The sequence below is a fragment of the Ranitomeya variabilis genome, chromosome 1 (assembly GCF_051348905.1).
Source record: "Ranitomeya variabilis isolate aRanVar5 chromosome 1, aRanVar5.hap1, whole genome shotgun sequence".
Taxonomy (NCBI): Eukaryota; Metazoa; Chordata; class Amphibia; order Anura; family Dendrobatidae; genus Ranitomeya; species Ranitomeya variabilis.
This window is the reverse complement of record NC_135232.1, coordinates 548,483,785-548,501,511: the sequence shown is the minus strand read 5'-3', so window position 1 is coordinate 548,501,511 and position 17,727 is coordinate 548,483,785. Positions and strand designations below refer to the sequence as shown.

Here is a 17,727-nt window from a genome sequence, read left to right as displayed (position 1 = left end):
TCAGGGGGTACATGGAGATGTTCCATTGTTGTCAATTTCGTCTTCCACTCCTTCTGAAGTCTCTGAGTTTTTGTCGGATTACCGGGATGTATTTGATGAGCCCAAATCCAGTGCCCTACCTCCTCATAGGGACTGTGATTGTGCTATTAATTTGATTCCTGGTAGTAAGTTTCCTAAGGGCCGACTGTTCAATTTGTCTGTGCCAGAACATGCCGCTATGCGGAGTTATATAAAGGAGTCCTTGGAGAAAGGGCATATTCGCCCGTCGTCGTCACCATTGGGAGCAGGGTTCTTTTTTGTGGCCAAGAAGGATGGTTCTCTGAGACCTTGTATAGATTACCGCCTTCTTAATAAAATCACGGTCAAATTTCAGTACCCTTTGCCGCTACTGTCTGATTTGTTTGCTCGGATTAAGGGGGCTAGTTGGTTCACCAAGATAGATCTTCGAGGCGCGTATAATCTTGTGCGTATTAAGCAGGGCGATGAATGGAAAACAGCATTTAATACGCCCGAGGGCCATTTTGAGTACCTAGTGATGCCATTCGGGCTTTCTAATGCTCCATCTGTGTTTCAGTCCTTTATGCATGACATCTTCCGAAAGTACCTGGATAGATTCATGATTGTATATTTGGATGATATTTTGGTCTTTTCGGATGATTGGGAGTCTCATGTGAAGCAGGTTAGAATGGTGTTCCAGGTCCTTCGTGCCAATTCCTTGTTTGTGAAAGGGTCTAAATGTCTCTTTGGAGTTCAGAAGGTTTCATTTTTGGGCTTCATTTTTTCCCCTTCTACTATCGAGATGGACCCTGGTAAAGTTCAGGCCATTTATGATTGGACTCAGCCTACTTCTGTGAAGAGCCTTCAGAAATTCCTGGGCTTTGCTAATTTTTACCGTCGCTTCATCGCTAATTTTTCTAGTGTTGTTAAACCATTGACTGATTTGACCAAGAAAGGTGCTGATGTGGTCAATTGGTCCTCTGCGGCCGTTGAGGCTTTTCAGGAGTTGAAGCGTCGTTTTTCTTCTGCCCCTGTGTTGTGTCAGCCAGATGTTTCGCTCCCGTTTCAGGTCGAGGTTGATGCTTCTGAGATTGGAGCAGGGGCTGTTTTATCTCAAAGAACTTCTGATGGCTCGGTGATGAAACCATGTGCTTTCTTTTCTAGAAAGTTTTCGCCTGCTGAGCGCAATTATGATGTGGGCAATCGAGAGTTGTTGGCTATGAAGTGGGCATTTGAGGAGTGGCAACATTGGCTTGAAGGAGCCAAGCATCGCGTGGTGGTCTTGACGGATCACAAGAATCTGACTTATCTCGAGTCTGCCAAGCGGTTGAATCCTAGACAGGCTCGTTGGTCGCTGTTTTTCTCCCGCTTCGATTTTGTGGTTTCATACCTTCCGGGTTCTAAAAATGTGAAGGCTGATGCCCTTTCAAGGAGTTTCATGCCTGATTCTCCGGGAGTTCCTGAGCCGGTTGGTATTCTCAAAGAGGGGGTAATTTTGTCTGCCATCTCTCCTGATCTGCGGCGGGTGCTGCAGGAGTTTCAGGCTGATAGACCTGACCGTTGTCCAGCGGAGAAACTGTTTGTCCCTGATAGATGGACTAGTAGAGTTATCTCTGAGGTTCATTGTTCGGTGTTGGCTGGTCATCCTGGAATCTTTGGTACCAGAGATTTGGTGGCTAGATCCTTTTGGTGACCTTCCTTGTCACGGGATGTGCGTTCTTTTGTGCAGTCCTGTGGGACTTGTGCTCGGGCTAAGCCCTGCTGTTCTCGTGCCAGTGGGTTGCTTTTGCCCTTGCCGGTCCCGAAAAGGCCCTGGACGCATATTTCCATGGATTTTATTTCAGATCTCCCTGTCTCTCAAAGGATGTCGGTCATCTGGGTGGTTTGTGATCGCTTCTCTAAGATGGTCCATTTGGTACCCTTGCCTAAATTACCTTCCTCCTCTGATTTGGTTCCATTATTTTTCCAGCATGTGGTTCGTTTGCATGGCATTCCGAAGAACATCGTGTCGGACAGAGGTTCCCAGTTTGTTTCAAGGTTTTGGCGGTCCTTTTGTGCTAAGATGGGCATTGATTTGTCTTTTTCTTCAGCTTTCCATCCTCAGACAAATGGACAAACCGAACGAACCAATCAGACTTTGGAGACATATCTGAGATGCTTTGTTTCTGCTGATCAGGATGATTGGGTGTCCTTTTTGCCTTTGGCTGAGTTCGCCCTTAATAATCGGGCCAGCTCGGCTACTTTGATTTCGCCTTTTTTCTGTAATTCTGGTTTCCATCCTCGTTTTTCTTCAGGGCAGGTTGAGCCTTCGGACTGTCCTGGTGTAGATTCTGTGGTGGACAGGTTACAGCAAATTTGGACTCACGTTGTGGACAATTTGACATTGTCCCAGGAGAAGGCTCAACGTTTCGCTAACCGCCGTCGCTGTGTTGGTCGCCGACTTCGTGTTGGAGATTTGGTTTGGTTGTCGTCTCGTTATGTTCCTATGAAGGTTTCTTCTCCTAAGTTTAAGCCTCGTTTCATTGGTCCTTATAAGATTTCTGAAATTCTCAATCCTGTGTCATTTCGTTTGGCCCTTCCAGCTTCTTTTGCCATCCATAATGTGTTCCATAGGTCGTTGTTGCGGAGATATGTGGCGCCTATGGTTCCCTCCGTTGACCCTCCTGCCCCGATGTTGGTTGAGGGGGAGTTGGAGTATGTGGTGGAGAAGATTTTAGATTCTCGTATTTCGAGACGGAAACTTCAGTACCTGGTCAAGTGGAAGGGTTATGGTCAGGAAGATAATTCCTGGGTTGTTGCCTCTGATGTTCATGCTGCCGATCTAGTTCGTGCCTTTCATTTGGCTCGTCCTGATCGGCCTGGGGGCTCTGGTGAGGGTTCGGTGACCCCCCCTCAGGTCAGACAGGGACCTGCACCTAGGATAACTAGTCACCATAAAGGCTGCCTTTCTATGTACTGGCTATTGGGCACACTGCAGCGAGGGCAATATAACTACTCCCACTCAGGCGGGAACAATAATTATCAATACCGTCCGTCGCTGCCAGTTTTCCCAAAGGCTCAGGACACTTCCGCTGCCAACAGCTCCTATTTCTTAATTAATAATGGGTCAGGAGCCAACCCAATTAGTAGCGTAATTTACTTCAGAGGACGTGAAAGTACGTTATAGAGCAAGGAGAAACAAAGCTAGTAATTTTATATATTTTACACCAAAAGTTGCAGTGGTTAGAAAAGTATAATAAAAAGATGTTATAAAAGGAGACAAGTATCATATGTATAGACAATTACAAAATAAAAAGGGATTAAAGTTCAAAAACACTTACAGTTATTTCATTTCATGGCAGACCATGCGGTGTGGGGTGTTGTGAATTCTGTTCTCGAACTCCCTCCTGTGGTCATGAATGGTACTTCGGCGAGTTCGGCCCATGGACTCCCTCTGGTGGCTGTGAGTGGAGCTGCTGGTTCTGAGGTTCCTTCCTCAGCTGACCTCGTTTGGTCCCAGGCTGGCTGCTCTATTTAACTCCACTCAGATCGTTACTTGATGCCAGCTGTCAATGTTCTAGTACTGGTTCAGATCTCTCTTGGATCTTTCTGAGGACCTGTCTACTCCAGCATAAGCTAAGTCCCTGCTAGTTTATTTGCTGATCTTTGTTTTTTTGTCCAGCTTGCTATCATGATATTGCCTTGCTAGCTGGAAGCTCTGGGAGGCAGAGTGGCACCTCCGCACCGTGAGTCGGTGCGGGGGTCTTTTTGCACACTCTGTGTGGCTTTTTGTAGTGTTTTGTGCTGACCGCAAAGATACCTTTTCTATCCTCAGTCTGTTTAGTGAAGTCTGGCCTCCTTTGCTGAAACCTGTTTCATTCTTATGTTTGTGACTTTCATCTTAACTCACAGTCAATATATGTGGGGGGCTGCCTTTTCCTTTGGGGAAATTTCTCTGAGGCAAGTTAGGCTTTATTTCCTATCTTTAGGGGTAGTTAGCTCTTAGGCTGTGAAGAGGCGTCTAGGCTGAGTTAGGTACGCTCCACGGCTATTTCTAGTTGTGTGTGATAGGATTAGGCTTGCGGTCAGCAGAGCTCCCACTTCCCAGAGCTCGTCCTGTGTGATAGTTTAACCATCAGGTCATTTCGGGTGCTCCTAACCACCAGGTCCATAACAGGATACATTGGCGGGTTAATTGAAAGTAGTGGACAACCCCTTTAAGGAAGTTTTGGTTGCTTAGAAAAAAGGAGTGCTTTGATAACACAGCCCACTCAGTGATGTCATTACCAGGGGGAGAATAAGATAGTGGGAGCTCATTTTGCACTAGTTTTTTGCCCAGGGAGACAGCTAAAGAGAGTGTCAGGACTCTGAACATTTTTTATTACCTTTTTGTACATTACCTTTTCCAAGATGGCATCTTTGGTCTCATGTGCACTGTGTCTTCCTGCTATAAAACTCCACCCCAGCCTTGAGTCTGTGCTAGAGTATTCTGCCTTGCATCCAGCTCCTGACCTCTGGTGACTCCCTGGCTATATACCTGCTCCTGTGAACCTGTGGGGTTATCCTGCTACTCTGCTGAGTTCCTGCTGCATACACCAGTTCCAGTAATCCTCCTTCATCTGCTGCTCGTGTTTGCTTCCATCTGCATTTGCTGGACATGTAAGCTGTTTCTGCTCTGCAAGAACCTGAGACCATTACCCAGACCTCCCTGGTTGAGCTAAGATATTATTTGAACTGCCTTATAAGCATATCTATCTGTGTTGTGGACTAAGCAAGGACTTATTCGTGTCAAGTATCCTCAAGAATAATTGTGCTTCATAGACTTTCTGCGTGATTGCATTTTCCTCTGAAGTTTCCTATAGACTGCTGAGCTGCATTTGATATTTGCACCAAGTGTAGTGGACTTGAGTTTCTCTCTGCACTTATTTGAATCACCGTGTGATAATATAGACTTTACCACTTATAAAACTGTGTCCTGTAGTTGTCTTGTTCCACGGAAAGTCTTCTGAGTTATCCCCTATAATTATTGCAGAGATTCTGTGATGCAGTTTGATGTTGCCCCTCCCCCACGCCGCATGGTCAGCCATGATATAAGACAAATGTGTGACGGTTCGCGGGGAGGATACCTTTATCATCCCCACCACTCACACCAATTTGTCATGAACTGGAGTCGTTTGGTTGCCCCTGGTACTTTCTGAACGGGATGCATCTCTATCCCACTTCTGGATTGGACCTTGCAGACCTTGGGCGCCCCCTTACCCTCAGGTCAGACAGGGTACTGCACCTAGGATAATTAGTCGCCAGAAAGGCTGCCTTACTTTGTACTGGCTAATGGGCATACTGCAGCGAGGGCAATATAACTACTCCCACTCAGGCGGGAACAATAATTATTAATGCCGCTATCGCTACAAAGTGTCCCAAATGCACAGGACAAATCCGATGCCACCAGCTCCGATTTCATAATTAATAACGGGTCCGGAGCCAACCCAGATTAGTAGCGTAATTCACTTCAGAGGACGTGACCGTACGTTATAGAGCAAGGAGAGACAAAGCTAGTAATTTTATATTTTTACTCCAAAAAAGTAGGCAGTGTTTGAGAAGTATAAATGATATTATAAAGAAGACAAGTATTGCATGTACAGTGCAATTACAAATAAAATGGGATTAAAGTTGAAGAGAACACTTACATTTCATTAGGTCATTTCATCTCATGGCTGACCGTGTGCTGTGGGGGATGGGCAACACATCTAGATGCATATCACACCTCTGTAGCAGCTAGACCCCGGACAAAAGACACTGGAAGACCACTGCTTCACTCACATATTTCCCAGCTTAATACCAAGGCACTCCCCCTGTGGTGACCTCACTCAGGGCTGAATCCTCCCCTTTCTTAGAGCTGTGACAAAATCATTTTTATACATAGCTCGTTGTACGCACCTCTTATATGAATGACACAATGATCACTATGAGCACCACGTCGGGGGGAATCGTTTAAGTGTAAACATGGTGTAGAAACCAACTCCTTGCGCACATTGGGTTTAGCTCCTAGCGATTTCTGTGAGCTATAGATCTCTCGATGGACATCCGGAATATATAATTATTATATCTCTAGCCCTGATCGGTGCCAGTATATCTAGATTTACAAGAACAAAGAATCCCATGCTTGCTGAGGGGTTTTACACAGAGTCTGGCTTTCGCAGCTCAAAGCCATAAAAATTCCTGAGGATGGGGGGGGAAGAATTATAGGATTACACATGAAGGCATATTGAGGAGAAAAGCTGTTTTTTCCTCAGGTGAAGGTTGGCTGTCATCACCCACAGGCAAGTGTCTGCAAAGCCATGGGCCTTTTTGGTATATACTCAAAACATGGCATATTCATTTTATCGTGACAAAATGTAAGTTTACTTTCATCTTTAATCCTTATTTTGTGATCGATCTGTACATACGATAATTGTCTCATTTTGGGAATATTGTTTTATATACTTTTGTTAACACAGCCTAATCTTTTTGGAGTAAAACCTATATTTACTAATCTTGTCCTCCTTGCTCTAAAGCGTACCTCCAGCGTACTCTGAAGTAAATTACGTTACTGATTGGGTTGGCTCCTGACCCGCAATTAGTCGTAGGAATAGGAGCTGGTGGTAGCAGATCATATGGAGCTGGTTGGGTAACGCTGGCAGTGACAGAATGGGGTTTATAAGTGTGTTGCTTGGCTGCAACTGGGAATAATTATATCACCGTCAAGACAGCGTGCCCAATAGCCAGTACACGAGCAGGCAGCCTTTCTGGCGACTAATTATCCTAGGTGCAGTTCCCTGACTGACCTTAGGGTAAGGAGGGACCAGAGAGCTGCAAGTTCCAAACCGGAACTGGGATATAAATAAATCACTGCAGTTCATGACAATGACATTCTCTGTGCTGCTGTGGCCTTGCTCCTTCCTTGTTGTGTATGACCTCCTCTGTGATGCTGTGACCCTGATCCTTCCATGCTGTGTGTGACATCCTTTGAGCTGCTATGACCCTGCTCCTTCCATACTGTGCATGACATCCTCTGTGCTGCTGTGACCATTCTCCTTCCATACTGGGTATGACATCTTCTGTGCTGCTGTGACACTGCTCTTTCCATACTCTGTATGACATCCTCTGTGCTGCTGTGATTCTGGTCCTTCCATGCTGTGTATTACATCTGTGCTGCTGTGATCCTGCTCTTTCCATGTTGTGTGTATGACATCCTCTGTGCTGCTGTGACCCTGTTCTTTACACTCTGTATGACATCATCTGTGCTGCTTTTACCCTGCTCCTTCCATACTGTGTATTACATCTTCTATGCTGCTGTGACCCTGCTCCTTCCGCACTCTGTATGACTTCCTCTGTGCTGCTGTGACTCTGCTCCTTCCATGCTGTGTGTTACATCCTCTGTGCGGCTGTCATCCTGCTACTTCCATGCTGTGTGTATGACCTCATCTGTGTTGCTGTGACCCTGCTCCTTCCATGTTGTGTATGACATCCTTTGTGCTGCTGTGACCCTGCTCCTTCCATGCTGTGCATAACATCCTCTATGCTGCTGTGACTCAGCTCCTTCCATTCCGTGCATGAGATCCCCTGTGCTGCTGTGACCCTGCTCCTTCCGCACTCTGTATGACTTCCTCTGTGCTGCTGTGACTCTGCTCCTTCCATGCTGTGTGTTACATCCTCTGTGCGGCTGTCATCCTGCTACTTCCATGCTGTGTGTATGACCTCATCTGTGTTGCTGTGACCCTGCTCCTTCCATGTTGTGTATGACATCCTTTGTGCTGCTGTGACCCTGCTCCTTCCATGCTGTGCATAACATCCTCTATGCTGCTGTGACTCAGCTCCTTCCATTCCGTGCATGAGATCCCCTGTGCTGCTGTGACCCTGCTCCTTCCATGCTGTGTATGACATCCTCTGCACTTCTGTGATCTTGCTACTTACATGAAGTGTATGACATCCTCTGTGCTGCTGTGACCCTTCTCCTTCCATGCTGTGTATGACATCCTCTGTGCTGCTCTGACCCTGCTTCCATGAAGTGTATGACATTCTCTGTGCTGCTGTGACCCTGTTCCTTCCACGCTGTGTGTATGACATCCTCTGTGCTGCTGTGACCGTACTCCTTCCATGCTGTATGACATCCTCTGTGCTGCTGTAACCCTGCTCCTTCCATGCTGTGCATGACATCCTCTGTGCTTCTGTGACCCTGCTCCTTCCATGTTGTGTATGACATGTTCTGTGCTGCTGTTACACAGCATGGAAGGAGCAGGGTCACAGCAGCACAGAGGATGTCATACAAAGCATGGAAGGAGCAGAGTATGACATCCTCTGTGCTGCTGTGACCCTGCTCCTTTTATGCTGTGTATGACATCCTATGTGCTGCTGTGATCCTGCTCTTTTCATGCTGTGTAAGACATCCTCTGTGCTGTTGTGACCCTGCTCCTTCCATGCAGTGTGCATGACATCCTCTGTGCTGCTGTGACGCTGCTCATTCCACGCTGTGTGTGGCAACTTCTGTGTTGCTGTGAACTTTCTTCCAATCTGTGTGTGACATCCTATGTGCTGCTGTGACCTTGCTCCTTCCATGCTGTACATGATATATTCTGCTGCTGTGACCTTGCTCTTTCCACAATACATAAGTATAAGAATTAATGTACATTATGTCTGAATTCCTCTGTGCTGCTGTCAGGTTATAAAGGAAAAATACATCTCTCATTCACTTCATCAAATTTATTTAATTTAGCCAGATATAAATTAAATAATTGAAAATAATGGTCAATAAATAAGAAATAAGTTATCGTTATATAATGGCCATGGACCTGTCTGATATAGCCCCCCCCCCACCCACATTTATATTAAAATACCCTCTTCCCCTCCCACAAACAGAAATCTCTGGATTTAACATTAAAACTGCAGCGACTTTTCTCTTGTGTACATGTCCTGAAGGTTTCGGATTTTGTAAACATTTACCTTTCTGTGTGAGTGCCACTAATTGGACAGCCTCAACCTTTTGATATGTAGATTATGATTGGTCCACTCTAGGGGTGAGAACGTCACTCCTCGATTAGTCACAGATGACACAAAATGTAAAGACGTATTATCTCTTTTGTGTGCGGCGTCCTGCAGGGGCGGGGAGTCGGTGGACGCTGCTCTGGTAACCACATTAATAGGGTTATCCCTGGCCTGTACCTGTCATGGCGGCATTTGGTGTCATTTTCTTGGAGTGGCGGGCATATTGAACCTACATAATGGTATATTTCTTTATTTATTTAGTTTCTTGCCCCACCACCTTTTTTGTCCCAACCTACAACCAAGAGAGGCGCTGTTTCTAGTTGTAGACAATACTGGAGCCTTCTTTCTCACCATGGACATCTCCTTCAAGTAGACTGTGCCCTATAACACATGGAATGATTCACAAATTGTACATAAGTGCAAATCAATAGTGGGAGGGGTGCTTATAACAGTGGAAATAACTAAACAGCAAAAAGTGCCCATGATATGTGTCCCCCAAGATGGTGGCTGTGTAGTTGTTCAATTAAAAAACACCTCAGTCCTAGGTGCAGACAAGGCTGCAGTCTGATTAGGTTTGTATATTACTCCAGTAAGGTTTCTGTCTTTGGCCAGCCTGCATTTTGGGGTGCTCAGTGTGAGACAAATTTTCCCACCCCTGACAGAGAGTCCCGTCAACAGTGCTGCCCCTCTGGAGCTAATGGCTACAGACTAACTGAAATATAACATTAGGTGTTTTGTGTTTACAGTGTCTAAAGGCGAAATTCCAGAAGGAAATAAACTCCTCCCATGAGGAACCACATGAGCAGAAGCTCTTCCTATGGGGAAATGCTGTGAAGGTAAACCCTCCTCTTAAGAGTCTAAAAGTGGATTACTAGTCATGTGAGGCCAGAGGAAGATTATCTTCTAATTCCAGTGCACAGAGAAAGAAAGTAGCCTTGGCAAGGGTCACCTAGGGTACAGCCTCTCCTTTTGGTGCCACCTCTAAGGTGACTAACCTTTTGGAGGGCGACAAGGAGGATGACTCTACTACTTCTGCTTTTCAGCCACACAATAAGTGGCTCACCTTGTGATGGATCACAGAACAGAGAGCTTGTCTACCCTGGACCACATGGAATGGTAACTTTGCATTTGTATGAAGACAACTTCTTATTTAGAGGAATAGCTTCTCTTTCCAGGTCCCAGAAAATAAAAGCTTTCCTTGTGAGGTACCACGGCGAGGATAGAGGCCACAACAGAATGGTGCTACTCTTAGGGTGTAGATCAAAATGTATCTCCCACTTGAAAGGGACACATTGAAATTGGTTCCTCCTCTGTGGGACCACATAACAAGTAGTGCCTCCTCAGAAGGGCCACATCCATGGCAGTTTTTCTGAAAGTCCGTGGAGGCTCCCCTTCACATGTCCATTTTTCTGTGTCTGCATGCGGTCTGTATTTTAAGGGCCACAATTACTGACACATGCATACCCATTGTATTCAATGGTGATGCGCACATGTCAGGTTTCTCACATAGACCATGTGTCCGTGTGACAAACCCACAGACATGTCAGTATTTTATCAGCAGCACGCATAAAATGTGTGCAGCACACGTGCACACTGATGACACATGGATGGCATTTATGTCTCATCAGTGTGACACATGCTGGCGCCATGGAACAAGCGGTACAGTTTGCACTGTTCCCAGGTGGAGCCGGCTGCTGAAAGCAGCTCTCATTATTGTTTCCTGGTTGTGCTGAAATCAGCATAACCAGGAGATTATGATGGGAGTTGTATTCAGCATATCCTGTGTACATTCTGTGTAAAATAAAGAATTCAATTAGAAAAAAAAAAAACGGCTTGGGCTTCCGCCTAATTTTCATAGCCTGCAACGGCTGGGGGCTGACGTTAATATTCTGGGATAAAGGCTGTTAGTAGTCTGGGGGATGACAATATCTTTGACCCCTTCTCAGGCTATTAATATCAACCCACAGATGTCTATTTAGCCTTTGCTGGTTTTGAATTTATAGGGGGAGCGTATGTCAATTTTTTCTGGGGTCCACAGTAAATTCAACAAGAAAGGTTAAGCAAACAGCTGTCAGCTGTTATTAACAGCCTGCAAATCTTTTGGGATATTGTCCTCTGTTATGCAGTGACCCCTGTTACAGCTAGGGGGCGTTGTATGTTCCCCATAGAATACGCACGGAGGCGTATTGAGGCCACGGGTATGCATGGCAGTCGCAGGTGTAACTGTGATGGTGAGACAGTGACTGGTGTCATTGTGAATGGCCGGTATGTGTCGCAGAGATGGAGAATGTCCTCTGTGCTGTAAGCCAGTAATGTTGCTCTGGGACCTGTAGTCCCACAAGTGTTTGTGTAGTTGTAAAGGGAGACTTACAGGGTTAGTCGGAGAGTCTAGCTAACCACACACACCTCCCACCTATGGAGGTGGCTACTGTGATATAATGCGACTGTGGTCTGGTCACATGGTGAGTGTGTAAGATCCTGGATGGCCTGTGTGTTGGAATGTCCTGGGAGTAGGACTGGATTCCTGAAGAGCACATGGAGAGGCAATGGATTTGAAGGTGTGCGTTGGGTGGTCCCATAATGCACGGACGTCCTGAATAGCACAGAGAGGCCGTGGACCTGGACGGCCTCTGTGTTAGAAGGTCCTGTTAGTAGGACTGGATTCCTGAAGAGCACGGGGTGAGGCCATGGTCCTGCAGAGCCTGTGACAGCTACTGTGTTGGGGAAGCTACCGTCCTTCTGTGGGTCTGGAACTGTCGGGTGGCCTGGTAAGCAAGACACGGTCCGGGACGGTGATCCCAGTTAGGCAGCTTCCCTGGGAGTGAGGACTGACAAGGAGTCAGAGTGTGGAGCAGGAGCTCCTGTAAGCTAAAGGGGGTTATGGGCAGACAAGTATCTGCCAGTGGAACCGACTGTTAGTGCCTATGATGTTCCATGGAAGTTAATGAACTGTGTGGTCTCTCACGGTAACTGGACGGAGTGAGGTGCGGCGTGTTTAGAGACTGCAACTTAATGTTGTGCTAAGTGAATAGAGACATTGATACGGCACATGGACACCTCCTAGTCATATGAGGACTGGCGGGTGTAGTATCTGGAAAGTGAAGGAAGCTGTATACTATGAAGTGCTATGAACTATATGTGTGTGAGGTTTAACATGGCGGTTTATGAGTCCTAAATAAACCGCATGGACTGTTTGTGAGAAAAACGTGCCTGTGTGACCGAATCTCGTTGCTAAGTGAGTGTCCACCAACACAGGCAGTAAGCACTATCTTACACCTCTTTCTCGGAATATTAACATCAGCCCCTAGCTGTAGGATTTCCCTCTGCTAGTCATGAAAATGGCACGGGAGCCCACACAGTTTTTTAATTTAATTCTTTATTTTAGACAGGCGTTACACAGCTGCTGAGTACAACTTCCATAATTGTTGCCTTGTTGCGCTGATATGAGCACGACCAGGAGACAATGATGAGAGCGGCGTTTTAACGTCAGCACCTCAGAGCAGTGCAAACTGTACGGACACATGGACAGCAAACGTACACACTGATGTCACATACGTCCATACAGGTGGCAGACAAACACAGATCTTACCACTAATGTTTTTTCCTGTAGAGGAATCACCAGGATGTGTGAAGGAGGCTATATAGAATGTAGTCATCTGAGGCTCCACCTCCAGGGGGACCACACAGAAGTTAGTCGTATGAGGATCCTCCTCCAAGGGACCACACAGAAGGTAGTCCTCTGAAGCTCTGCCTAATGGGCTGCTTCTCCTCTGAGGCTCAACCTACTTGACAACTCCTCCTCAACCTACTTGTCTACCAGGTGGGTATTCCAAATATCCACACGAAAGGTAGTCCTCTGAGGCTCCGCCTAACGGGCAGCTCCTTCTTCAAGGGGCCAAACAGCAGGTCGTCCTGTGAGGGTACAGAATGCACTGTCAGGGGGCAATTCCCACAATGCCCCTCCACATGGCTTACACAATCTCTACTGACTAAAATGAACTATTGATGTATTGTTGCCCTCAGGCCCCTAGGGGCTGCACATTCCTGTAGGAAGGGTCGTGTTTGCTCGGCTGTGCCATCTGCAGTCCTGGTCGGAGCTCCTCCCTCAGGGAGCGCCAGGGATAATAGGGTATTGCACTGCTGCCCTGATGCTCTGTATGTACACAGCAGCTCTGCCTACGAGACGAGCAGCGCCTCCACCTCCACATAGCCGCTATAAATAGTCACTCTCTCATATAATGCCATGTCTTTCAAAAACAAAACCTATTTGCAGAAGGGATGATGAGAGAAATCAGAAGAAAAGCCGCAATCTAAACACAACATTATCACCGCCGATACCTGTGCCGCCACCTTGGCAGCCGCTACGGCACAATTATTATTTTTTTTCCCAACTTTTGCCCAAGTTAAAAAATAAATCCCGTGCCCACTAGTGAGGCTGGACGCGGCAAGTCTACCCTGTCCGCTCCGGAGAGTGTGCAGATCCAGGAATGTTCCACTTCTCCACCTGGGGGGGTGGGGATGAGTTTAAAGGTCCTTGCTGGTTAAGAGTTGGGAGATTATCAGATTCAGCTGTTTAGCGGTTTCCCCTGAAGTAATTGTCCATCTTTGTCCAGCAGCAGAGAAAGATTGAAGTCCTTTGCGAGGTGTGGAAAGAGAAAGAGGAGAGTGAGGGGCTGGACCCAGGAACCCCTTCATCTCCAAAATCAGGTGCACCCACTGAAAAGAAAAGCAAACACACAGTCAATGCATGGGCTCTGGCCGCAGAGCGTGTGGACCCTTCACCATCGGGGACGTCAGAGGCCAAAGAACAGTAGGGCTCTCGCGGGAAATCTTGACCCACAACTATCTCTCCAGGTCTCATAACTATGGGAACCTGCTGCATCTCATCATAGTGCAGCCTGGGCAGGGTGGTGGTCTCAGCTGGTACAGAGGAGCCCCCTCATTTTGGCTCTCCTCTATGGATTGGGCTGGACTCAGCTATCTTTTAGGAGCATCACCCAGAAAAAATGCATGTTTGAGAAGATGGAGATCGTGGTCTGTCATGTTCTTCACTTCCTCCAGTACCAGTAGCTCTGTCCAGTACCAGTAGCTCTGACCACCACCTTGGCCAGCATCTGCTGCAGACCGTCCCTGCTAAGGCTTTTCTCAGGGCCCCATTCCATCCTTGCTTCCTCCGAGCAGCGAGTTTTGGATCATTGCTGGGCCATGCCAGACAAACTTGGTTGCACCACCGAATGAGAGATCACAGCCATAAGATCAAGCAGATTCTGGGACCACAGACAGAGACCGATGGAGAGACAAGAGGATGGCTGAGGGGTCATGTCCCAATGTCTCGTGTGCGGGAGTGGAGGTGATTATGGGTGACACTGGGGTGTACAAGGACGGGGTCTCCAAGTGGATACTATCTAGCCGCTGCATAAACTACAACTCCCAGCATGCCCGCTACATGTCACACATCCTGGATGGTTCATGCAATGTCATGGTGACTAAAGCTCCTCCCATTAAAGGGTAACTCCACTCATCCCCCTGCGCAATTTGGCAATGCCCACGTGTCAGGTGGATCCACAAGGTCTGTAAGTGTGACTACTGCCCGCCTTATTGGAATGCACAGGAACGGGACCCCTGAGATGTGGAGGCAGACAGGACACAGCAATGGAAGATGGAGACAGCGTAAGCAGAATTTGTTAATGCACAGACCACATCGAGTATTGCCAAGACTTTACATCAGCACACCAGGGGCCACACAAAGATGGTGGGAGGGGAGCATCAGTAATCAGTCGCATGGGAGCAGTCCTCGTACAAGTCACAATGACGGCAGGTGACCCCTTTTATCAAAAACTGCCACAAGATGGACAAAGAGCACCCTTGCCCACCCCCATGAGGTCAGACTCCAAGCATATGATATTAACCAAATGTAGGCCTGCGAGTTCTGGGTAACATATCCTATTTCCAGGTGGAGTTATCAGTCCAACATCCTGGCTCGACTCCGTATGACAACACTGCCTGTGCCCTGGAAATTCTGAGTTATCAGAGGGACACAGCAATAAATCACAAAAAAAGATAGAAAGAAACAAAACTGATTTCCTTACATCCATAACACTGATATGCCAGGAAGTGTTGGCATGGGGGTACAGACAGAGTTGCTCTTCCAGCAGGACACTGATAATTTCACTTGGAAATCTTCTAGATCTTCAGGCTAATCTCCGTCAAGGACATGTATAAATCTGACGACTTACTGACTTGTTTAAATGTTCCCATTCTAGTGTGGAAAATCACAAATTAGTCGATGACTAAATCAATTTACAAGGTAACAACTATGAGACTTGCTGCCATAATGTGACATACTACGAGGGAAAACACTGGAACAAGTCATGGCATCAGTGATGATAAGAGGTGATCAATCATCACTCATTTTTGTGCTCTTCTCATATTGTGAAAGTGTTGCAAAAGGTTGTCACCCGCAAACATCGCCCTCTACAGCCTAGAGAGACAATCAATATTACATAACACGTCAACTCCAGATTTCCACAGCACTCCATGCATCCTATATAAAACATAGATCTCCCCTACAGTCGTTCCTCATGGGCGGGGTTTGAGGGAGAAAGGGGAGGCAAAATACAACACAGTCATTCCAATGGATGCAACTTACAAGGGGCGGTTCTACGAGTCCCAGGGCAGCCAATGGACGCTAGGTCAAAGCGACAGAGTTGTCTCATGATTTGATTGGACCCTGGCACATGGTTGGCGGATTACAAGTGGCAGAAAAAGAGAAGCTGATTTTTTGTCATGTGGTTAATATATGTATATATATATTATGTTAGTAAATCTTTAAACTTTTACTTGAAATGTTTTATTTTATTTGTAAATTAATTTTATACACAGATTAAGCCTGATGTAGGAACAGATCACTGTGATCCGATTAGATCCGCTACTCTGCAACAACATAATGTGGGGATGATGAAGGTGCAGCATTAGATGATGATCTGTGGAGAGTTAACTGATTACTCAGCCATAGTCTACGTGAATAGATGAAATTTCTAGGTTACTGGGTAATAGTAATCTACAGATCTCATCCGATCTATTAATCTTCTAGATCTAGACCATGGCTCAGGAGTTACAGTTTGATTACTTTGTTATGGTCTATTTCAGTAGGCCAAATTACAACTCCAGATGACTGATCTAGATTAATAGATAACGTGATCTTTGCCATGGTCTCTAGATTAACAGATTATACAAGATCGGTAGAATACTGTGCCATAATACAGATTACTAAAGCAGACCATTATTATTATTATTATTACCATTACCAAGGAACTTTACAGATGGCCATATAATGGATCATTGTTGGGTGTCTGCCAAACGAACCTACAGCCAACTCACCCATACACGTGAGCACTCGGTCAGCTGGCAGAAAGGACAAGGCTGCCGTAACTGCTGACAGTGGAAAATCTCCCCAGAAAACAAAAGGGTCAGGCATAAAAGATCCAGCTGTCCGATCCTTGCAGACATCATCATTCAGGGTGGAGTCATCAGATGGTCGTCTGGTCCCACTGACGGTGGATGACCTTCATGTAAAGTGAATGGGGGCCATAAGTGGGATGGTGACCTGAGATCACTGGATCATGTTGCCCTAATGCTAAGTATTAGGTGCAGGTGGGATCACCTTGCTCTACTATGGAATCACAATAATAAATTATAATAAAGCAATAAAATAATATATAAATATATTAACGCAAGCTCATCATTACTGGATGCCGAAGCTACCTTTTTTCACCAAATTACTATGTGCTATGTATATTGGATTACCGGGATCACTAGTTTACCATGTCGTATTCTAGATCTCTAGGATTATAGCAGCAATCCCTAGATTACCAGGGATCACTATATTACCTTTTTGTGTTCTTGACGTATAGGCTTACCAGGGATCATTAGATTACACTGTCATATTCTAGATGTATAGGAATAGCAGCGATCTCTAGATTACCATGTTGAATTCTAGATGTATGAGATTAGCTGGAATCCCCAAATTACTCTATCATATACTAGATGTATGAGATGACCTGGGATCACTAGATTACTATGTAATATTGTCATGTATAGGATTACAGAGGATCATAAGATCTCCATGTTGTATTCTAGATGTATAAAATTATCAGGGATCACTAGATTAAAATGTAATATTGTCATGTATAGGATTAACGGGTATCACTAGATTATCATCTTGAATTCTAGATGTAAGAGATTATCTGGGATCACCAGATTGCTGTGTCACATTCTGATATATAAGATTACTGGGGATCACTAGATTTCCATCTTGCATTCTAGATGTATGAGATTAGCTTGGATCACTAGATTACCATGTAGTATTCTCATGTGTAAAATTACCCGGGGCTCAGTAGTTTCCATGTTGTATTCTAGATGTATGAGAATAGCTGGGATTACTAGATTACTATGTAATATTCTAATGTATAGGATTATCGGGGATCACTAGATTTCCATCTTGCATTATAGATGTATGAAATTAGCTTGGATCACTAGATTACCATATAGTATTCTCATGTATAAAATTACCCGGGGCTCAATAGTTTCCATGTTGTATATTCTAGATGTATGAGAAAAGCTGGGATCACTAGATTTCTATGTAATATTCTAATGTATAGGATTACCGGGTATCACTAGATTTCCATCTTGCATTATAGATGTAGGAGATTAGCTTGGATCACTAGATTA

At 45.7% G+C, this 17,727-nt stretch overlaps 2 protein-coding genes across 7 annotated transcripts in view; both read right to left on the bottom strand.

The window, feature by feature from the left end:
• Nucleotides 1–17,589, bottom strand: part of LOC143796810 (uncharacterized) — a 117,180-nt gene extending 99,591 nt beyond the window's left edge. The window contains exon 1 of the mRNA XM_077281047.1: nt 17,569–17,589. Within this exon, the coding sequence (XP_077137162.1) occupies nt 17,569–17,589 (21 nt within the window). The remainder of the gene's footprint in view (nt 1–17,568) is intronic.
• The window catches only part of CELF3 (CUGBP Elav-like family member 3), a 326,284-nt gene continuing 317,259 nt past the window's right edge, over nt 8,703–17,727 (bottom strand). For 3 of the 6 annotated variants that reach the window (XM_077255225.1, XM_077255244.1, XM_077255262.1), the window contains exon 13: nt 8,703–13,713. The gene's annotated coding sequence lies outside the window, so the exon portion shown is untranslated. Of the gene's footprint in view, nt 13,714–15,646; nt 15,728–17,727 lie in introns of all 6 variants that reach the window. The other 3 variants (XM_077255252.1, XM_077255270.1, XR_013213675.1) reach the window with 2 other exon arrangements.